We start from the raw sequence: 23,691 nt of genomic DNA, 5'->3' as shown, positions 1-23,691 counted from the left end.
CCCCACATGCATCATACCTTGGCCTAGCGCAGTACTTCAGAAGTCTTCCTATCCCCAGATTGAAGGCAGAAACCTTCCAGAGAAAGACTTCCAAAACCAGGCTTCCTACTTATTCCTCCTCTGGGGCAGCAGGCCCTGCACTTTTGCTCAGCCTCTGCAAGGATGGCATAGGCCCCTGCAAGTCACCAATGGCTTAAAACGCTTTTGTCAGGAGATAGTTAAGGAAACCATTGATTTCCAGTTCCATGCTTTGAAGCAGACAGAAGAGATTCAGCAAAAGGCAGCTTCTAAGCCAAACAAACTTAAGTCTTTAAGAAAGCAAAGACACAGAAGAGACTGGTGAAAGGCACATTCCTCTATACACCCTAAGCATCCCTACTCAGCTTGGGTCTGGATATTCCAGGCATCTAGCCTGGCCTTCTTTGTCAGAATCTTTTGCCACAGGGTAAAGAGCTGCTTTTGTACCCTTAGTACCAGTCTTCCCACAAAAGCATCTCAATCAGAAGTTCACTTTCTGCATACAGTTCATTCAAATGCTCTAGCCAGGCACAGCTACAAGCCTGCCAGGGCAGAGTAATGTGCAGCAACCCACTGCCTTGAATTTTAGTCTTTGTCCTGCAGATCACATTCCAGTAATAGGTATCAAGCTATAAAATCTTATTACAATCAGAAACTACAGCAAGGAACAGGGGGAAAAAGAAACAACACAATCAGAAAAGGAAAAAGATAAATTTATTCACCAAAGCAGGCGGTCTCTGAGCCATCACACAATTCCATGGGTGGGAAGGAAAGACAACTACTATTCCTGACATGTCTCCTCCCTTCCTAACAATACAAATCTCTCCTCTTCTGGAGAGGAAAAGGACAAGCATTTTCTTAAACTGTATGCATACTGGCTAACATTGTTTAAATGGTGGGGAGAAAAATCAGACATTTAAGAATCTGCCAACTTTCACTAAGATCCCAAGGTCTGATAACATCACTTGTGTTCCTCTGTAGATTAAGAGTTATTAACTGACTTACCTCTGCTACAAAACCTCAAAATTAATGCCATCTAGGTTTGGCAAATACAATGCAAGTTACACATTCTGCTTTTCTGCTAACTCTGCTAATGACCATTTTCTTTCTTACCTTCCTCCCCCTAACCTGCCTGACATCATAGCAGCTGGATCCCCCTGACATTGAAGAGTCCAGATCTTTAACAGTGACTACAGATGGACAAGTATCAAGTGAATCTCAGTTCTAAGAGGCATCCTCCAGCAACACCATACAGCCAAGTGACCTGCAAACACGTGAGCAAGTAAGTGCAACTGTCTTAGCATGGTGCAGCAATTCCATGGCCCCTGCAATCAGCATGGCAGTACTTCAGTGCCTTTAACCACTGCTACACAGTGGTGTCAGCACATTGCTGACGGGACTAAACCATCCAGAAGCACATACTTTTAAAGGAAGGAAATAAAGAGTGTTGAGTACAAATGGTATCTGCCCACCTTTTGGCAGAAGGGTGCAGAGCACATTTCTGTCTCCTCAGGTCTTCTATCACACTCACTACCATAGCATCTGAAAGTGCTGAAAGGCAAATACAACCTCCTTGTAGAAAGAAGGTATGTCCTGCACATCTCTTCACAGTGAAGAAGGGCAATTCACTTGTTAGTGTATGCTTATGTTTCCCAATAGCTTTAGACAACATTCTTTATTGGAGACTCAAATCATTCCACTAACATGAAACACTTTATTGAAATCACCTTTCTGGCATCAAGGCTTACTCCAACATAGAATTGTAAGGCCAAGCTGCCAACAGAAGGCAATTGCTTTTATCCAGGAAGTGCACATCCATTTAAGAGAATGTTGGGAATGCTGGAAAGAAGCACATTTTAGTTCCCTCTCTCTTTTCCTTATCCTTCATCTGTACTTGGACCTCTCTTTGTCTTTTGATTTCTTAGGACTTCTGTTTCTGTCTGCTTTTTTGTCCCAGTCTCTTACTCGGAAGTCATCTCTGTATTTGTCTTTTTGTTTGCTGTAAGAATAGTCTCTCTCTTGAGATCGGCTGCGACTCCGATGCCTGTCTTTCTTCTCGCTCTTCATCTTCTCTCTACAGCGTTCTCCTTCATGCTTTCGCTCAGAATCCTGTTAAAGGAATTGAAGAGATATGCAAGTTACAGACAAAAGGGGTAAATACAGAAAGACACGAAGAGAACTAGAAGTCAGGCAAGGTTGGTTCCTTAGCTAAGGCTGGTACTTTCTGGAATACATTCACATCCATGATGTGAAAAGGTAACAGAAAAAAACACACTGTAATTATATGAAGAAGATAGGTCTAAAGCTTTTGCCAGCATTTATGGGAAAAAGCATGGCTGCTAGGCATACTGCTGCTTGTATGTCATAAGGAGCTTTAGTGAAAACTGGTTTTATCAGAGATTCAACTCAGATGGATATTACCAAACTCTTCATAAGCATCACACGAGCTTCTAAGCTAGATTCGGATTGTGACTTCTTATCTAAGCAATGCAAGTATTTCGATCATAGGTTTTGGTTCAAGCCTCACAGGCATCCCAGTACTATGAAGATGCAGAACACTTTCTAAGACTGCCTGTAATAATCCTTAATGGCCTAAATTCTAGGCCTCAGAAAAATGAACGACACCATTATAGAAACCCACTACCCATACACGCAAATCACTTCCCTGAAGCTAGAAATACACAAGAAATTCAGCATGGTGAATCCAATCCTTTTAAATGTACTGTCAAACAATAACACAAAGTGTAGGAGTTGAAATGGAAATAATAAATAATGGCTGCTGGGAAAGACCCATACAGAAAACACATGGGAATAGAGTCATACACAGATACAGTAAACTCTGAGGGGTTCAAGTCTATCTAATTTAAATGGCCTAAGAAGGAGAGACGAACAGTATGTACCACAAATGGTAATGGAGTTTGAGCACACACACAAAAACTCATGGAAAAAAAAAAAAAGCTGTGAATTCAGGTAGCCAAAACTGAGGAAATTCTGAATTTCCCTGGCTTTCTGCATGTTGTCACCAAGAATGTTGACTGGGTGGCTCAGCACACAGAATGTATTTGCTTCAGAGAGAAATAAAGTTTATTTAACAAAGGGGTAATGGCTGTCAGTAGGACATCGGCTTTTCGTGTTGCCCTAGGCAGACAGTATGAAACCAGTGTACTACTGAATGAAGGAACGATGGCCCAATTACTCAGATTGTGAAATGTCACACTAACAAAATTATGGCAATATGCTAAAATGACTGTGTGGAGACACCGACACCTGTACAAGCCACGGCATCACAGCAGTTTTAAAAGTAAAATGATAAAGACTACTTAGAAAGTTGCCCTTTCATTTCAAGGAACTCTAAAGCATTTCTTAATACACAATGCTGAGTTTTGACATGTGAACTAAGATTTCAAGCACTACTAAGAACTAGTTTGTTTTTATTATTCAGATAAAGGAGGGAGCTTCAGAATCCTGAGGAAAATATGTATACAACTTGCTATTAAGAAAGTGGCAGGTACTTCTGTTTTGAAGGCACAGTCACCTGGAAGTTTGGTATCAGGTGACTGTATCAAGGCAGATACTGTTTTATGGGATTTTAATAACACCAGTGTTAAACACCAGTGTGAGATTGGTATATATAAGACAAGATTAGTATAAATATATATTGGTATATATAATTGGTATACAATTATATATACAAATATATATATTTTTGGTATATATAATACAAGATTGGTATGAATTATGAAAAATGTCTGCACTAAATTATACATGTTTCTTCATTTCAGATACAACTTTCATTTTTGTGAATATGCACTCTTGACAGCAGTGTTCAGAACTGTATGGGTAAAACCTGTACTGCATGTACAGACAAGCTAACTTAATTTGTTTAGAAGAATAGCAAAATCTCAACTCCAAGCAGAGCTTTTACCCAGGAAGACAGAGACCAGGATGGTTCCCAGAGCAAACACTACCTCTTAGAATTGCACAGATAATGCTGAAATACCACAGTTACAAGGAGCAACATAACCCACCTGGATCAACACACACATCACTAATAACAGATTTCATCCTTATCAACACAACCAAGAATTTCTACTTCTGCTGGGTACTGACTGCACTGGGCTTGGTGCACTGCTGCCTTCTAGATAGTCTGTTGCTGAAGCTTCCTGCCAGCACATGGGAAAAACAGGAGAAAAGCATAACAGGACTCAGCTGGAAAACCTAGCAAGTCAACCCTGCAGACATGCTACTGGCCAAGTCAGGGCAGCGAACAGGTTAGTGAAGACTTGAAAGTAAAGACAAATAGCCCATGTTGAATGCCATAAAAAAGGGTAACTTGCTGAAAGGTTTAAAAGAAGTCATATGAGTATGGAGCCAGCTTAGCACAATGACCTTCACAGAAACATTTAAGGTACAGGTGTTCAGGGCAAGTCTGAAAGTGCCACAAGGTCAACACAGCAGCTAATATGACCACAGTCTAAATTAAAAGGATGTAGTAATTTGAATTAGTAGAATGAATTGCATCTTAGTCCCTGCCCCAATCAGTTACCTTTCCCCTTAAATATGATTTTATCCTTTTGGAGTCTTTGGCACAGAAAAAGACCAGTGGTTTTAACACTCAAAGTTACTAAAAATAACAGTATTTTAAAATCAAATCCTTTATGCCGTATCCAAGTCAGGAACATGCTGTTTTGCCACTGGCAGAGGAAGAAAAAGACTCCTACTTAAAAACAGGCTCTCTTCCTGCTGAAGTTCAGATTTCTCAATCCAAGATCACAGCCTCTTATCAATCAATGAGTAAGTTATGATCACTCCAAACCTTAACCCAGCACTGGGCTGGTGAACACACACAAGGAAGGAAATATTAAAAGAGGGAAAGATACTTTTCTGGAAGTTCATAATTACTTAGCCAAAAGCAGTAGCTTGTCAAACAGTACCTGCAGGTAAACCAGCTAGAAACGCTATGACCAAAAAAGTAGAATAAATACGCCACCTCTACATACAGTAAACACACTAGTTTAAAGATTAAAAGGAGCAAACAAATAAAGACAGACTTTTCAGGAGGGAGATTTTGATCAAAAATAGATCAAAAAATAGAAAAGAGTGTCCAATAAGCAGTAAGAGCCGGGAACTGAAACCAGAAAAATCACTATTTTTGGCAACACCATGCACTACAGAAACCTGAAAAATCCACTGGATTGTGCTATACTCCACAGATCCAGTTATCCAAAAAAAATAAAAAGATCCAAGGAACCAAAAAAACATAGAAAAACTGGAAAGGGAACAAAGTCATAATATAGATCCCAAGAAGAAGCATGGTCTGTATTCAAAAACCTCTATCAAATGCTATTCACAAACCTAGCCTCCTGCTCCAGACCCACAGCCTGTTACCTACCAGAAGGAAGCCACAACACCCTACCTTGCATACCCTCTGGAATCAAGTCAAACAGCACAAGATTCAAAAATATATTCTTAAAACATCAACCCAGAGGCTGAAGAATCAGGAAACAGTTGGCAGACTAACAAAAAGATGAGTCAAACTATACTAAATAAAAAAAAGCAAACCAAAAACAAAACAGCAAGAGAACAGAAAACCCCTCAGCATCATGGAAACTATTCAGAAAATAAATCCCCTTCAAGTCATAGCTGGAGCCGGTAGCATAAATTGCACTTTCAGTTGCCAGAACTTCTTATTGTAAAACCTCGTTCTCTGTTAATTACAATCTCTGCCACAGAAGGGGCTTAAGGTGGAAGTTTCTATATGAAAGCACGACTACTGTGGTTTCTGGCCAATCAGTTGCAGAAGGTCTGCTGTTGTTTCATTTTAAAATTCTTCCCTCAAACATATTCCAATATGCCAAAAATAGGGTTATGGTAAAATGCCTTGTTTGCCTATATAAAAATGCTGCCATTCATCGAACTTTCCATACTGTTATACTTTGTGCTGGCCTCAGTTATTCACACTGAACATACGCTGCCTCAAAAACATGCTTCCTCCCCATGGTCTTGTACCAGTTCCCCAGATTATGCCCAAATTAGAAGTAAAATTAAAAAAAAAATTATGTTTCATATATGCTAAACAGGATTTGTCAGCTAACCTGCCTGCAGATTTAACCTGGAGAGGGTCATGCCAAAATCTCTAAATGAGACTGAGTACATACTGCTCAGTATGTACGTACCATACAGCACACACTAATGGGAATATTCAAGTGCAGATACAGAGAAAAACTGAGTTCTTCCCAGAAATTAATATTCACAGCTCAACAAGGGAATTATGTTGCCTGCCAACAGAGAACAGAAGTAAGCATCCACCTGTGATTTTGGGTACAAGAAGGCTCAGCTATCTACACCAAAATGGGTAAAGATAAGCAACAGAGAGGAAAGAAGTAGGGAAGAAGATGATACTGGAATACAGCAGCAGCAGACCCAGGAACAAGCCGCAATAGGAGCTGATGACTACATCACAAAAAGATATACAGAGACACTGAAGAGATCACAGAGTGAAGCACTAGAAAATACTCTCTTCTAGAACCTGGAAGTAGCACCAGGAATCCCTCTTGTCTTTGTATTTCTGTGCTACAAAATCCACTGCTAATGTGCCATTACAGTCCCCTTGTAATAATTACAGTGCAGGTTAACAGCCTACTGCTGCTGGTGCTTGCTGTACGACCTGCAGGAGTGGAAACACCTCAATGACTTTCAAATCTTCTCTGCTGGTAACTCATGACCAGCCATTTCCAGGCTTGTAATTTCTGAACCATCAAGGACAAAGATTACTTCCAGAAATATCTGCTTCAAGAATGTTAAAACCACAGTGTCTATTGGCCAAAACAATGGGAGGAAGTCTAAACCAACATTAGCCCAGATGTATTCTATGTGTGTGCTTCAATTGAGACTTTAACTATCTGCACAGGTCCCTCCCCTCCACCCAAGGGATCCCAACAGAATTAGTATGCAAACGGTGACAAAAAGACTGGTACCATGAATGAGCAATAGGGCTCACTGGTGGCACTGAAAAAGTGTAATTGCTAATGTTCATGAGAAAAGTTATTTTTAGCATCACAGCAGGAAGTGATGCAATGGGACAACAGAACCATGTATGCTCTCTGGAGGCCAGGACAATGGCTTTATTTACTGTGGCTGGAACCTTATCACTTTCTGCAGAGTTGCTAGAAGACAGCTTTGCTCTCACTCATAAAGCTTGCATGGTTAAAATACTGGGGTTTATTTTATTTTTCAGTTTAGCTCAATTCTCCCTAATGCTCACTCTTCAGTGGGGGTTAACCTCCACTTCATCATTGCAGACATCATTTCCTTGAAACATCAACATCTTGACTACCTTGAGTTCACAGGAAATGTGAGAATGCTGACCTGACAGGCTGCAGTGGAACCAGTGAATGACAAAACTACTGTCTTCTGATGATCTCCTCCACAGCCCTAGTCCCATAGCACCACATGTTCACACAGTACAGATGTGAGCAAACCCACATACAGATTTTACACAAATGCTTCCAAAACAAAAAAAGAAAAATAAAGAAAACAGATAATGCAAAGAGATTGTGTTTCTGATTCCACATAGGAAAAAGCCAACACACACTGGTCTGGCAAGAAAATGAGGAATAGTTTGCATTTGTGACAGATGATTAACTACTGTGAATATGCAAACAGGTTCAAAGTGCTGTAAGAGCTCCTACCTTATGAGAGGCTACACTGCCTCTTCAGGATGTTTTGGCAAAAAGCCTTCAGACATGCCTAAGCTTCAAAAGTCCAGGAAGATCTGGAAAGCCTCTTCCATAATCAGAAACTAACATCAGCCTTCTGTATGTTTACAATTGATGTATTTTTCGGGACTTTGCAAGCCATGTGCTCAGCTCAATATCAGACTTTTTTCCTGGCTTCTCTTATTAAGAGAACAACAAACAGATATAAAGTCAATGCATGAAGAGGTAAGTACCTTAGATTTTTTGGTCCTCCTGTCCTCCTCTTCATCTTCAGAGTAGTGGTGCTTTTTCTTCTTTTGTTTTTTAGCTGAGTGTGACTGACTTGTTTGAGACTCCTCTATATCCTCATCCAGCACAAGGTCATACTTGGCACTGATGGTGCTGGTTAAGGACAGATCTGTTACTTAACATCAATAAATAGCAGAACATAAAAGCTCGTGAAGCAAGCAAATCCCTGTTTATCAGACTAGGTTTTACCAAGACTTGCCACATATTTCAGTCAGAACACGACTGTACACACTGACAAAAAATACAGGTGTGCTAAAATGACTGAATTCTGTCCTGTCAAACAGTACAGTCAGATACCAATTCTCCTTTCTCTTCTGCCTGTGGATATCTGAACAAGATAGTGTCTTTTTTTCTCTCATGGTTACCACAACTGAATTATAATGCCAGTGCATGTTTTAGTTACTACCGTGGTATTGTTTTGGATGCTGCAAGTCTCCTCTGAAACTACTTAGAACTCTGTTATGCCTATGTCACTCCACAGGTTATAGACTGGGGACATGATTTACCTGCATGAACACAGAAGTGAAACAGCACATTCCAATTTGAATGAATTCATCAGTCACCAAATGAAAACGCAAAATGCTTAATTCCACCCCAAACACCACATTGGCATGCTTTCAGAATAAGAAGTCTTTTCCAGGCTGTTTTCATAAACCACTTAGTTTAAAAAACACCTTTGGCCAGAAAAGGATACTCCTGCTTTGGTTTTACCTTCTCCTTCAGAGCAAGGTTTGAAGGTTTTGAAGGTCTGTCACATTCCTTTTCGTACTCTCTGAAATCATCCCTGGTATACTGCCCACCTGTCCACAGGAAAATATATTCAATTCACTCAACTAAAAAAAAAATCAAGACTTACACTTATCATTAGGTTCTGCATACGAATTAAGGGCTCTTCATAACCATACAGTTCCAGAAACAACATCAGCATCTGGGTCACAGAGTAGAAGAGAGTAGGACACATTGTTATTTTCTGTCCTTCTCTTGCTTGCAGATCCCATTAAACAACATGTTTTCTTCTCACTCATGATCAGTGGAGACAACACATGAACATGATCACAAAGCAGGACTCAGCAACTGGCTTAGTCCCATTTTGATGTCACATTACTTAAAATTCTGTTACCATGAAAGCCCACAGACTGTTCTATTAAATGACTTTTTGCTCTGGGCTGCACAAAAAGGGATATCTCGAAGATGGCTTACAGCATAAGAATTCAAATGAGAAACAATAAAAAGAAAATGTCATGTCTTGATTTAAAAGGGGGTGTAACAGGTTTTGTTTTCTACCCGTTCACTTGAAAAGTGCCAGCTCACACACAGATTAATAAAGTATTCCAAAGCAACATACTGCCATCTCACGCTCATACTTAAAACTGCAATATTATCTGGCTAAGTCAGAAATAGCTATTGCAGGTGGAAGGCCAATGCTCTCTCCTAGGTCATTTCTGGAGTACCATACAGGCACAGCAAGATGACAATATAGTTAGTTTCCCAATATTTAGGGCATTTTAGACCTGTGTTATCCAGATGTAGGAAAGTTTTCCATGTAGTCAGTTAGTACAGGACACACTGTAGAGTAGGGTATAGATTACAAAGTCATCTTAGCTCTGTGCAAGAGAACTTCCAGTACCTCAGTGCCCATGACCAGTCCCCAGGTTGGACAAATTGTATGCAAACAACTGAGGGCTGACTCCATTTTTAGAAGACATACGAGAACTTCACCACTGCAGTGCACAGGCATCTCTCCAGCAACAGTGTTTTCCTCACTTCCCAAGAGGCAAGTAACCATTGCATCCATCTCTCTCACCATCTTTTTCCTCCCAGGACATCCTCAAATATCTGAAATTTGGGTTTTTATAACATACAGCCTGCTATGCAATACACTTGACCTACAGGAGAAATCCCTGACCTAAACACTGACTTTTTCTTGTATACACCCAAGCGTCATACAGTGAAGAAAGAAACTAGGAATTAACAGTGAACTGCCATATCATTTTGCAAGTAGTATAGGAAGTAATATTGAAACACATCCTTTTTAAAGCTTGAGAGGACCAAAAGATTTAGTGGCAAAAATACATCTGATGAAAAGGTAACCCATGGCAATGCAATGTTAATGTAACTAGTAAACCCTTCCACTCTTTCTTACAGAACAAGCAAAGAGCAAGCAACTCTGTTGCTCTATTACAGTACCACAAAAATTTATATTCCTGAAAATTAGATGATTTAAACTTGTAACAACTGCTTCACTTTTGTATAATACTTAAGAGTTTAGAAGTCATGGCATATCAAGTTATGAGGGCCAAAGAATCCCAAGTGTACCTACCTTTTCCCTTCCACTTAATCTTTGCAACAGACTGGCTAAAATCCACGTGTATTCGTCTGTCATCTATCAGCACATTGTCCATTTTGAAGTAGGCTTTCTCACAGTCTTCCTCCTGGTATTAATGTTTCCAGAAAACTTTGAGTCACGATTATTTCACAGGAATAATTACTGCGTAAATATTCAAAGGAATATTTACTTTAAGCACAAATCCAACTGCTCAATGGCATACATTTCTTTCTAAAAAGCACAGCAGTTCTTGCACTGTGCCATTTCAGAAGAAACAGTTATGCTTTGTCCGAATGTCATTTCAAACTCCAATTCTTCAGTTCAGCTCACTTTTTTTTAAATTTGCCAATCCAGTGAAGTTTGGCACATGTAATATGGACAGAAAACTAAGGAAGAGAACAACTAGTAAATGGTCCACTTTAAGTATATAAGTAGGCTAAAGAAAAGTGAGAACACTTTTCCAGTGTTTTCTAGTGTTCCTCACAGAGATTACCAGATAAAAACAAGAAGCTATGCAACACCAGAACTTTCGTTATCCATCTCACTGTAAGAGCAGCATACTGATAAAAGCAAGCATTATTTACAAGCACAATATAGGACACTACTGTACAAGCTGATCTACCTTCTTCCATACACCTTCCTCTCTTTATGCAGCACGCCTTCTTTTTCTCCTAGCATTCCCTTCTTTAAATCTTCAAAGTCCCAATATGCTGTGGGGAAAAAAGGGACCTGCTCCCCTCCCACTGGTTTCAAGACAACCTGAGAACAACACATTTGTATTGCCCAGTTGAATAGAGAAAGAGTCACGTATTTGCCTCATTTAGGACCTACAACTCCTATAACTAGATCAGCATGAGAAAATAGTAGCTACCCAACACTTGACCGAAACTGAACTTTTATAATCAGGATCTACAGATAGCGTACCTGAAAAAACATACCTTTTCAAACTCAATGAAAGCGTAACAGAGAGATTCGCCAGTTTTCCAGTCTCTGATCACTTCACAGCTGAAAAATAGGTAAGAAATTAAAATGTCAATGCTGTTGGAGGAAAACACATAGGATAGGCAAGCACTGCTTAAAAGGCAGAGGAGCAAACAAAATGAAACAAAAACCAAAACCAAACTACCACCAAAAAAAAGAAAAAACACACCAAAAAAACCCACAAAAAAATCCTAATACAAACCCAAACCGACCACAAAACCCCTTGAAGGTATTAAAACACTGGATTCTGAGCCCCTACTGATGTGGGGCTATCTACATAGAAAAAAATCCATGTGACATCACTTAATTATTACATTTACCTCACAACTGGTTAACATAAGGTACTGAACTAAGGATGAATTTCTGATGAATGAAATAAAACTTATCTTCCACCATTACTGTTCATTATTTATTTTTTGCATTAATTCTGTATTAATGCATGACAAGAAATTTCACATTCTGTTTTCTCAATCATTTTAAGGAAAGTCTGAACAGGTATCATGTGACAAACCTTCTCTTCTTAACAAGCACCTCTTTAGTCGCCATCTTCTTACCAGATAGTTAACTGGGCAAAAATAATAAGCCTGAAGTATTGCATCAGTAGATGCAAAATGGGAACCAAAACACAGGCCTATATGCCTGTAGTGCACAAACTGATAGAAGTTCAATGCAGAACAGAGTTAGCATGCACTTGAATAAACAGGACCTACTCAGGACCATCTGAATAAATCTAAATTAATTTCTCTGGAAGAGTCAATATGCTTATGTGTGATGATGACCTATTCGATGCAGTCTTTTGAAATACCTCTGGAAATTCTAATAAACTCCTGCACCAAAGGCTTTTGGGAAAACTAAGCAGCAATGGTGGAAGAAACACCTTTGCATTGATAAACATGTGAAAGCCCAGGCAAGAATAAACAGCTATTTCTCACTAAGAAAGTAAAGAGGTCACCAGTGGAGTTTGCTGATGATACTAAACTGTTAAAGGTGGCAAAGACTGAAAAAATTTCAGGAAGTTCCTATGAGACCACCTGAAGAACAAGATAGCGAACCGTGTTCAACACAGATAAATGCAACAAGATGAGCATAGAGGGGGGCAGAAATCCTAACTGTGCTTTTAAAAACAAAATAAGCTAATTGTGCATTAACTACAAAAGGAGCTGAGAACAAAGCAGAGAATACCCCTGTGCCAGTGTATAGCTGCAATTTCTTTAACAATTCTGGTCTCTCATCCTGAGACAAAACCAAAAGAACAGACAAAAGCTGAGAAAAGGAAAACAAGATCAGGTAAATGCCTGTAGAAAGCATGAGTATTTAGGCTAGTACTCTTAGCAAGAAAAAAGGTGACTTCAGCATATACAATAGAGAGGTGTAGAAAAGCAAGTTTCGCTGCCAATCATGTCTTTTGATACCAGTACTAGGAGGAATCAACTGAACTACTACAAGTCAAGTTCAAAACTGAAAAAGGCAGCAGGCATGAGGAACTTCTTAACAAGAAGTGTATCAGATGCTAGAAATGTTTCCTGCTTTATGGCAAACCATACATACTCCAACGGAAAGAAAAATCCAGAGACTGTACCTAGCTTATATAGCATCTGAGATAAAAACTGCTGAAAGGAGGGAGAGGATGGGGGCTGGGGAGAGTATCATACGCTTTCCTTGCTCCTACACTTCCCTAGGCTCTCACTTAAAACCACTGCTAGAACAGGATATTCATCTAACTACATCTGACTTTGTATTGCTGTTGTTGTGGTCTCTATCCAAATACATGCAGTCACAGCGTAAGTCTCCAGAGACGGCAGAACATTACTTAACAGCCAAACCAAAACAGATTGGCAGGAATCAACTTCAGCTTTCACACAGAAGGTTTTCTTTTTTCTTCTACAATAATTACCTTTTAATGGGACCAAATCTTGAAAATATTATCTCTAAGTCTTCATCTGTGGTCACAGGATTCAGTTTACAAACAAACAGCACATTTTCTGGTGGCTTGATCTCTGCATCTGGTAAGTCTCCCACCTGTGCCATACAGAAAAAGAATTTCATCACTTCTGCCTAAAGTTCTACATTTTAGTGCCACAAGTACAGTGGCAACATATCTTTTTGCATGATTTCAAGACACGTTCCTGTCACAAAGTGAAACATTAACTTTATCTGGAAAACAGGTTATCAGCCCCACTGCTGCTGCCCAAGAACAAGAGAAGATCTTCTGCAACACTGTGGCCACATCTGGACTGACCTTGGTATTGGCCTCTGCTACAAACTATTCACCCTAAATTTGAATTTGGTAGTTGTAAAGAAGTGTGAGGGATTCACTCATCCTTCAACAGGGTCTGTGCTTTTTTTCTTTAAAAAAAAAAAAAGACAGACTTCAAAGCCTCTTCACAGGTTTTGTTACTATATGGAGTTTACAACTCCCAGCAGTTACTAAACATCATTTTTAAGGAAGAACATAATCAATGTTAAATTCAAGTAATCCCATGGAAGAAAGACTGCTGTCACATTAACAATGCAATCACAATGCCACTGCATGTACTGGGAAGAGATGATCACTAATAAGTTCAGCTCTCTCTCACACACGCTAAACCTTTTTCAGGATTATACTCAGCAGCATACTATGTATGTTATGGGTTTTTTTAATTGGGTGCATTTCTAGCAAGTTTTTATAAAGCCTCCACTGGTCCATATTTAATCCTGGCTTTGAAAACAGAGTATCACCCACTTTATCAGAAAACTACCTCCAGAGCTCATGCTTAATCCTTTTCACTGTACCACAGACACTTAACAGCACAGATTCTGAGCCATGACATCATAACCAGATAAGCAATTTCAAGATAAATAGCACACATTCTCCTAGTCTTCATGCAACATGCCCACACACAGGAATAACATTTAAAAGGTAAATGCAGAAAGATGTTGTTCACCATTTCCAGAAGAATGGCACGAGTTTTTGCTTCTTTTTCTGCCTGAAATTCTTCTATTTCATCTGCAGACCGTCCTTTCATGTCATCAATTTCTTCATCTGCTCCTATTCTGCCACTCTGCAAAATGAAGGCAAAAGCTATGTAATACCAAGCCGTGGCCAAAAATTCTTTCTTACTTTCCAAATGTTACTTGGATGACCTTCTCCCTCACCCCCAACCTATGAAAAATGCTTACACAAGCATCTCTGCAGAACTGGGCTCTCATTCTGATTTTTCCACTTAGATTAAAAAAAGAGAGATGTTATTATTGTGTTTCAGGCACTATGTACTTTGTATGAAATTTCAGGCCCAATCATATTCAGGTAGATATTCTACACTCTTTTATACTCCCATCTCATATTCAACACCTCACTTTCGCCCAAGAAGCTATCATAAACACTCACATCGAGCTGTTCTTTAGTAGGTTCTGGTGAGCGATCAGGAACAGACAAGCCAGGTGGATCTTCAAATGGATCATCTAAAATTACTGTATGGTTTATCCTTATGGAAAACAAAATCAAGACCAGCATCAGTCACATGCAAATAAAACCCTCTTTACCCAAGTAAGAACAAACTGGTCCCCCTGATTCTCAGTTACATTTGAAACAGCCAAACATACTGTATGCTTGTTAATACCAGTACAGATGCTATTATAAAGGCAACACAGTTGCATATTTTCTTACATAACTGTTTAATTTAATATATGCTTATTTTACCAATAATATTGCCATAAAAGAGTACTTAAGATACCATGTACAGGTCAGCTGACATCACTATATATTAATTTAGTTTCCAAAAAAGATTAATTTTTTTAATGATAATGTATTCCTCAAAAAAGAGAAGTTACAAGCAGTCCCACCTGATATCTTGATATGGGATAAAATCCTTATCTACAAAGGTTTCATTAATTGTCTTCAATACATCCATTCCTTCTGTCACTTCTCCAAACACAGTATGCACACCATCGAGGTAATCCAGGTTTTCCCCCATAGTAATAAGAAACTACAAAAGAAGATATGAAACAAGTAAGAAAAATTCGGGGTTTGAGTTTTACCTTAGGAGAGGTACAGCTGTCAATGAAATCAGTCAGGAAAAAAAAAAATCTTTCTGATCTTTGCAGAAGATTAATCTTCTTCCATTAGCTCTGAGAACATGAGCTGATGGAAGAAAACCTCCAGCTCACAGCCACAGCCTGAGGAAGAACGACTCTCCCACACAAGTCTCCTTCCACAAGAGCTCCAGCCTTCAGCTTATCAGACCCTGGATTAGACTCAGCAACCTGGCAGAAAACCAGACCAGCAGAGGAAGAGCAGGTACTTATCTGCCAGGTAGATTTGTTGAGCAGGATCAGGAAAGCTTGTAAAAGGCATCACAGCTGATGCTGTGAGAGAATGAAGAGCAATGCTACCCTCTGGGCAGCAGTGAGCTAAGCTCATATCACAGGTATACCAGACTGCATTCAGCAGGTACATTTTCACAGTTTTAGCAAAGCTTCCGTAGTTCTACCTTCATCTAATTCTATCCAGACTTTTTTTTTTGTCCCTTCCATTGTATCACAACCCATCTCTTCCCTGAAACCAGGATGCAGTAGCATGGAGAAGGGAACTGCAACACACAGGAACATTGACTTAGATCAGCCTGAACTGGCACTGAAATGTATCCTAACACAAATCAGGTGTTTCGCTTTAGGGCAAAACTGAAACTATGAAAATTTATACAAACTGAACACTTGGTAACAAATTAAAGATGGAGGATACTCGGTAATGAACAAAGGAAGAAGAAGCAGATATGCACAAATAACAGAACAGAACCACTATATGCATGCTTTACAACCTGACTGGTAACATCCTACTCCCCATTACTCCCCATTCTCTGCAATACGGTTAAGACTTGTTCGTATTTGTTATAGGCTACATTTGTAGTACAATGTAGTATAAGCTACACTGTATTTGTGAGCCAACTCCACATAATTTTTTTACTGGAATTCTTCCTTCCCAAAGAAGAAGCTGCAATAAGGTTTCTGGGAACTGCATTCATTTGTATCTGACTGTGTATATGCTAGCAGTCTGCATTCTTACAAATAAATACAAATCATAGAATCATAGAATGGTTAGGGTTGGAAAGGACCTTAAGATCATCTAGTTCCAACCCCCCTGCCATGGGCAGGGACACCCCACACTAAACCATATCACCCAAGGCTTCATCCAAACTGGCCTTGAACACCACCAGGGATGGAGCATTCACTACCTCCCTGGGCAACCCATTCCAGTACCTCACCACCCTCACAGTAAAGAATTTCTTCCTTATATCCAGTCTAAACCTCTGCCGTTTAAGTTTCAACCCATTACCCCTTGTCCTATCACTACAGTCCTTGATGAATAGTCCCTTACCAGCATCCCTGTAGGCCCCCTTCCGATACTGGAAGGCTGCTATGAGGTCTCCACGCAGCCTTCTCTTCTCCAGGCTGAACAGACACAACTTTCTCAGCCTGTCTTCCTTTCTCCTAAACTCCCCACCCAAACAATTTTATACATACAATACAGGGAAGCAGCAAAATAAACTCCATGCATTACAAGCTCTAGCTGGAATAAACCCATAGGCTTTTTAATTGCTCTTCAATGACTAAAACCCAACTCTTTTTAAAAATAAAACATACAGATATTACAAGTGTTGCATTTTTTTATGTATCAAAGTGACAATGCATCTAAAATAATAATTTAGAAATAATATTCTAATACATTAGAGCTTTAAATATACCTACAGCAAAAGGTTTGCGCACATGAATAGGGAATAGCAAAGGGAACAAAACACTTTCAAAAATTGTTTTATACCAGTACTAGGATAAGACTATAAACTTATATTGTATTATTAATGCACATTTATATAACCATACCAAGGAACTTTCATTTTAGTTACTCAGATGTGTACCAAGGCTTTCCAACACTGTATGCTGACCTGTGATCCATGCTGATCACTGCCATTGTTCACCATTGACACAGTTCCCTTCTTTTTGTGCTTGATTCTCGGCACTTTCTCCGCCTCAAAAAATCTAGCTTGATCACCATACAGTTGGCTGAAAACATATATAACAAATATTTTACAAGACAAAGGGGTTCTAAAAAGTGAGATAAACAAATGCTGTAAAACAGTAAAGAAAACATCTTGGACATTTTTATATTGGCATTCAAGTAAAACCGGAATTTACACTGCACCTATGCACATTTTTCTGGACCTGTGCACTTATATAATTCACTTCTTATTACAGGGAACAATAGATTTGTCTCTGTGGCATCTCACCAAGATTTGATTTTGTTTGGTTGGGGATTTTTTTTGTTTGGGGGGAGCGGTGTATTTGTGTGGTTTTAAATGCAGTATGTAACATTTTTCTAAGGCATAAAGCAAATACCAATTTTGGTAAGTAAATTCTGTAAAAATAAGTTAATCCATACTTGGAAAGTTTAATAAATTATGTCAAAAATTTCTCTTCCAAAGTAAGTGGAAAGCCACTAAATCTATGTGTAGACCTAGTTCAGCATATAGACAGGACTGTATACAGTAATTTGACATACACAGGATCAGGCAAACTGTTACATTCTTTTTTAATTTTTTAATTCTAACCCTGATTATCACCCATTTTGTCTCACTCCATAACTGATAGAGGCATGGTCAAGACACACATTTGCTCAAATTTAAGGACAGTATTGTGTTTGAACTCATTTTCCTAAGCATGTGTAAGCCTCTGTGAAGGCAGGATTCAAATTAAACTTTGCCTGCATCAGTTTCCTGAGTAGCAAGAACAGAAACTCCAATTTCATGGACTTCAGCAGCAATGAACAGGTAGAAAAGACAAACTGCCATTCTCCATGCTAGCAGCAGAACAAATCAGACACCCTCTCATCACACTATACCTCCCTATCTGCCATACCAATGAGCCTCAGAAGAGAAATCTTTATAAAAAAAGCAGAATGTCAAAATAAACTTGGTCTACCCATGTGCAGAGACAGCCCAGGTCTGCTAGTTTACCTACCTAGACTTGCTCTGCTTAGCACAATATACCGCTTCTAGGATCACCAGAGTGGTGATCATTGTGTTCAACGTTTTGTATTAAGAGGCTCTGACAGACCAGCCTTACAAATGTCAATGCTGGTTTAGCAACACTGCCTCTGTCCAAACAGAGCTGTTTATCTCTGCATAGTGTGCTCCCCAGCACTCCAGGTTTGGTTCTGCTCTGCAATTTTAATTCTCCTTCTAATAACACTTTCAAAGGAATCATACAGAACATATGCACTTTGCTAACTTCCATCCAGGCTGTTTGAATGTTATCTTCTACTTCAATATGCATGACAACTGACATCTTAAACAGGAAAGAAAAGTGATTTCCTTACACACGTACAACATGACTAAAATCAACTCAAGTAAATTTTCAGAGTAGCAAGATTACTTTGCTTTGAAGTGCACAGAAGACATCATATATGGCCTTTAAACTCCCCTCCTGCTCAATTAAATGTTACAAAAATAAAAGTTACAAAAATAAAAATGCTACAAAAACCGCTCTTTTGCCTTCTGCAGAGCACATCATTACAATACTTCTCTTACTAAACCAAAACTGTAGTTATTTGTTTTAACTTTTAAATAATCAGAAATTCATGTACAACTTGTTAGCTGTAACTAAAACCAATCTGAGTGGCCAAAGACAGCATGGTAATTAAAAAGGTATTTAGGTATGACAACCAAGGAAGCTTATACATCAACATTTTTACTTTCTGTCAGTAATTCAACCCCAAGAGAGCTGAAGACAATTTAATTGGAACCCCTATTTCCCCATACAACTTCTCTGCAGATTAAGTTACACAAAAGTTTCACTTACCAAAATATGGATTCCCCTCCACGACCAGTTCCCATGGGGTCTCCAGTTTGTATAATAAAATCTCTCTGTCACCAAGCAGAACACACAAGATATTGATTTCATGTCCGTCAATTTAAACCAACAAAAAAAATAATGGAGAATACTCACCTGAACATTATGAATAAGGCAATAATTGTAGTACTTGACCTTGCAGAGCTTCAGAAAATTCAGACAAGCTGTAAGAAATTACACTTACATTTACTAAAGCAAATCCCAGATCTCGTAAGCACAGACATAACAGCCAGTTCAACATGTGGAAGAGTATTTTTGGAGCAATCTTTGTTAAGACTTAGCAGTGCACAACCTATAAACGCTGTGAGAAATGCTCTAAGGAGAGGTAACATTTCCTCCCTTCTTAAAGCCAATCCCTAGTGATTCAAAGAACCCTAAATACAGCTGCTTATACAGAAACACATTTTTTCCTCCACACTTTCTTTCCAAACACCTAAGAAAGAACACAGTTGCCTTACAATTCAGAATATATTTGCCTTTTTTTTTAATTACTACTCATTTATAATAAGAGCATAATTTAAAAAATCCAAACTTCCCAACAGCAACTGAGGCTTCCAAGTGTTTTAAGCACGTGTATACAACCTGCGCAGGGGGACCACTGACAGCCACAGCAGACTCCGCACTCGCTGGAATCTAATCCCAGGACTGGGGCCCGACGGGAAGTGCCAAAACCCAGAGTGGGAAACAGCACAGATGCGTCGCTGACTGAAACCACCCGCTTGAAGCCCCTTCGCTGTGGAGGCCGTGCCGGCAACCCCAACCTCCGGCGGCCAGAACTCCAGCAAAGAGCCCAGCGCCCCCTTCTCCTTCCCCGCACAGCGGAAAATCGGGGGAAGCTTCGCGACGCCCGCAAGGGAGCAAGCGGTGACGAAACGCAAGGCCCTACGAGTTTTTAACCGTATTTCCCCTTACTTCCCCAAGATCAGGCGCCATCCAGACACGGATGGCAGCGGTAAAAGCTGTGTGTCCCACCCCCCTTCGGCTCCTACCGCGAGGCCGCTCCTCCGTGTACAGGTCGATAACCAGATCTCCCACGGTGGTCTCCAACAGCACCGCCATGACGCTCAGCCGCTTCCGCAGGGCACGGCGGTGCAACCCGCTTTCAATAGGCCGCCCCCTGCCGGTGCGGAGGCTCCCTGCTGCAAGCGCCTCCCCTCCGCGGGGCTGGGGACACCCACAAGCGGCCCCGGGGCCGAGCCAGCAATAGCAGCGAACGGCCGCCTCCCTGCGGCCTTCACCGCGGCTGCCGGGGAGGCTGCACGCCTCTTCCCTGTAGCGGGATCAGGGCGGGGGACAGCGGGGCAGACTGCCGCGGAGTCCTGCCTGCCTGAAGGGGAAGGTGTTACATAGCGTGACCCCCCCCAAGGAGCAACCTGCTCTGTCAGAGTACACGTTTTGTGGCCGATCATGCAGGTTTTGAGAGTGGTGCTCTCCAACGAGGGGTGTGTGTGCTTATACTATATAGTCAAAGAAAACCGGGTTTACCTCACCGTTATTAATAGAAGGTTATAAAGTGATTAACAGGCCAAATATTTGTGTTGAGTACATGGTCAGAACACAACCTGTAGAGCTTACTGTGCGTGACAGAAAGGACAGACAAGCAAACCAAATTTATTCCTTTCCAGTTGACACTACAAAGTGTCAACCATCTGCAGAGTGTTCTCGGGCATATGTATTACAGCAGAACTAATGTAAAGGCTCTTAACCTTCAAAACAAGGGGTCCTGCTTGAGGCTGTGCTCTCTTTGCCTCTTTGCAGATCCCGCTCTGGTACTTGTCACACAATGAGTCAATTCAAGTCACTGATCTGTTGGAAAACAATTTATTTCTTATTGCTGAATTTAATTCCTGACAGGTTAGTGACCTGAATTTTCAGCATACAGTAAAAAGGAACGAGGGAAGGCAGAGAGCAGGGATGCACAGCTGGGAGCAGAGATGCATGTACGGTTGGTAAGAGCAGGATCTCCTGTTTAAGTAGCAATAATAGCAATATCAGATCATTGCATTATGTTACAGCACCTTTATAAACAGCCAAGTAGGGAATGTGCCCACTTTTCATCACTATCCTGCTGTGTTATGGCCCTGGAGACATGGTAGGCTGATCCTGGGACCAAAATGTTGTGTTCTTCCATAGCATACTAGTTTTCAAAGCTGTTTGTGCTATCATGTGTTTTAGAGTGCTCTATTGGTTTTGTGACTCTGTACATCAATCCTAAATTGGTTCAAGGCTGGTTTTAAGCTATACTGTACAACAGTTGTTCATGGAAGAAAGCACTATAGCACACATTGCGTTTTTTACTCTGAAACTTTAAGAGGGATGTGCATCGGTTTTCTGCAAGCCTGTGCTGACCCAGGTTTAACTATTTACTTGCTACTCTAAGAACTCTTACTCTGCACACGAGTAAGAAAGCGTATCACTAATTTAGTCCACGTTTTTACCACTCTTTTCAGGCATAAAAGAAATGAATTCATAATTTCATTATTCCTTATACTGGCTTTTGCCTTCTAATAACCCACACCTATAGTGAAGATTCACAGGAAAAAAGGCTTCTCGTGACCATACACCAGCATGGAAATACAACACTTCTGGCACTCTGCAGCTCAAGCAGTAGTCAATCTCTGTTCAAAATACTTTAAAAGGTTACATATTTTAATAGTTATAAATGTCAGGACACATTTGTCAGCAGACTAGAGGATTCTGGGAGGTGTGTGTGAGCTGAAAGGGAAGCCTTACGCTCCCAGACTGTCCTGGCACTGAGTAGGTCATTCAGTTGCACAAGGACAGATCCCTTGTGAAACTGGTCACAAGTTATTTAGTTATTGTGAGGAATTTTACCATTTATATTACGTAGCATCTGTTGTGCTGTGTAACTAATGAAAGCTTTGAAATTTGGGGAAAACAGCAATACATTGAAAGCAGTTTTAATGCATAATTTTTGCAGTTTTAATCAAGTTCTAGGAGAATAAAAATGAAGGAAGAAAGAGGACTGAAGAAAAGTGAGTGCAAAAGACTGGGAGAAAAGTAGAAGGATGATGGAAACAAAACCAGAAAGAAAGCATTACCTGATAGGTGTTTTTCCAGGAAACTTGTAAAAGGAGACAGACAAAAAGGAACAGGCATTTATGTCCTCTTCCATTTCAGTGAGATACTGGATTCCCTGAGGTCAGCTGAGAGCCCAGCCTGAACTTTGCTGCATCTATAAATTCTGCAGTTCAGCAGTCCTTGCTTCCTGGGATTTTTATGTACACCAGTACCATTAATCATGACGCCTCTGGTGCCTTTAATAAATATCTGAATCATGAATCTCATACACAAAGTACTGTAGTACTGCAGCTTGCCTTTGCTTGTCTAGAATTCCTGTTAGAAGTAATCCCCATTCTGATTTACACATGGAGTGCAACTCACAGTTAGGAATTCAGGTAATTTAAACTGCTTCCCACCAGCACATGCAAATGACTGCAAGTACCAACAGGAGCTGCATTCTTGTAGCTGCCATCATATCCCTGAAAATTCTTATGTACCCCGTTTGAGATTCAGCAAAATGTCTTGTTGGGGAGCTGACTTACTGCATATATATATATATATATATATATATATATGACTCTCGTAGTCCTCATTTTCTAATGCCTTCTATCTTGTGCCAGGTGTTTGCACTGCTGTCTCATGAATGAAACTGCATATGAAATACTAAGTTTCTGCGGGTCTTAGGATTTATGTCCACTGTCAACCAAGTGAGAGCCATAGAGCAATATTAAATCAGGGGGCAGACTGCTGCAACAAGACAGCTAATTTATTGCTCTGTGTTAGCTATAGTAAAACCTCCCCAGACAAGTTGGGAAGATTGCCATTAGCAAGTCTGCTAACAGACAATGGCAATCCTCCTTAAAGCACTTTTAATCTTCCTATCCACTGAGGACTTGGAGATACAGGTTGTTTCCTTTCCTCTCAAGCCTGGGACCTCCAGCTCTTTACAACTTCATCTAGTGCTTTCTTCCTTTCAGATGACTCTGTCTGAGAGTGTGCACACTGTCTGGGGCACACTGAGCCCTTTTGCTTTCAAGAAACCTTTCTGGACATGTGGTGCTCAGAACCCAGCCTAGCATCACTCTGGCCATATAACCGCCTCTGCTGCTGGACAACTGCAGGTATCTTTGGGGAGTGTAGGAAGTAGGTCAGTTTGATAAGCGCACATTGGCCATTTCATACAGAGAATTATTAACATTAACTATATGGGTAATTATTATACAAAGTGCTTTCAAAGGCTGTAGTCACCTATTAACAGTAATGAACATTTGTAGGAGCGGGCACATCTCCACACATCCCCAAGGTGCTGAGGCCCTGGCACAGGTTGCCCCGAGAAGCTGTGGCTGCCCCACCGATGGCAGTGCTCGAGGCCAGGCTGGACAGGGCTGTAAACAACCCGGTCTGGTAGAAGGTGTCCCTGCCCGTGGCACGGGACTAGAACTGGATGAGCTTTAA

The 23,691-nt window shown here is 40.3% G+C and overlaps 1 protein-coding gene across 2 annotated transcripts; it reads right to left on the bottom strand.

Annotated features, from left to right (window-relative positions):
• Positions 1–1,709: 1,709 nt before the first annotated feature.
• Positions 1,710–22,400, bottom strand: PPIL4 (peptidylprolyl isomerase like 4). Of its 2 annotated transcripts, none has more exons than XM_031049845.2 (13): positions 22,275–22,400; positions 19,309–19,376; positions 19,162–19,226; positions 17,250–17,367; positions 15,154–15,296; positions 14,699–14,795; positions 14,256–14,372; positions 13,226–13,350; positions 11,289–11,355; positions 10,345–10,456; positions 8,719–8,824; positions 7,970–8,108; positions 1,710–2,127 (listed from the first exon to the last, which is right to left on the bottom strand). In XM_031049845.2, the coding sequence occupies exons 1-13, from the start codon at positions 22,330–22,332 to the stop codon at positions 1,903–1,905; spliced, it is 1,440 nt and encodes a 479-aa protein (XP_030905705.2). In that variant the 5' UTR covers positions 22,333–22,400; the 3' UTR covers positions 1,710–1,902. The 2 variants fall into 2 exon arrangements, with proteins under 2 accessions (XP_030905705.2, XP_005150149.2); XM_005150092.3 differs by lacking the exon at positions 22,275–22,400 and adding an exon at positions 20,202–20,298.
• Between the last annotated feature and the right edge of the window lie 1,291 nt (positions 22,401–23,691).

This window comes from Melopsittacus undulatus, chromosome 3, assembly GCF_012275295.1.
Source record: "Melopsittacus undulatus isolate bMelUnd1 chromosome 3, bMelUnd1.mat.Z, whole genome shotgun sequence".
In the NCBI taxonomy this organism is placed as follows: Eukaryota; Metazoa; Chordata; class Aves; order Psittaciformes; family Psittaculidae; genus Melopsittacus; species Melopsittacus undulatus.
Note: the sequence above shows the minus strand (reverse complement) of the source record. Positions and strands in the feature narration are given on the sequence as shown.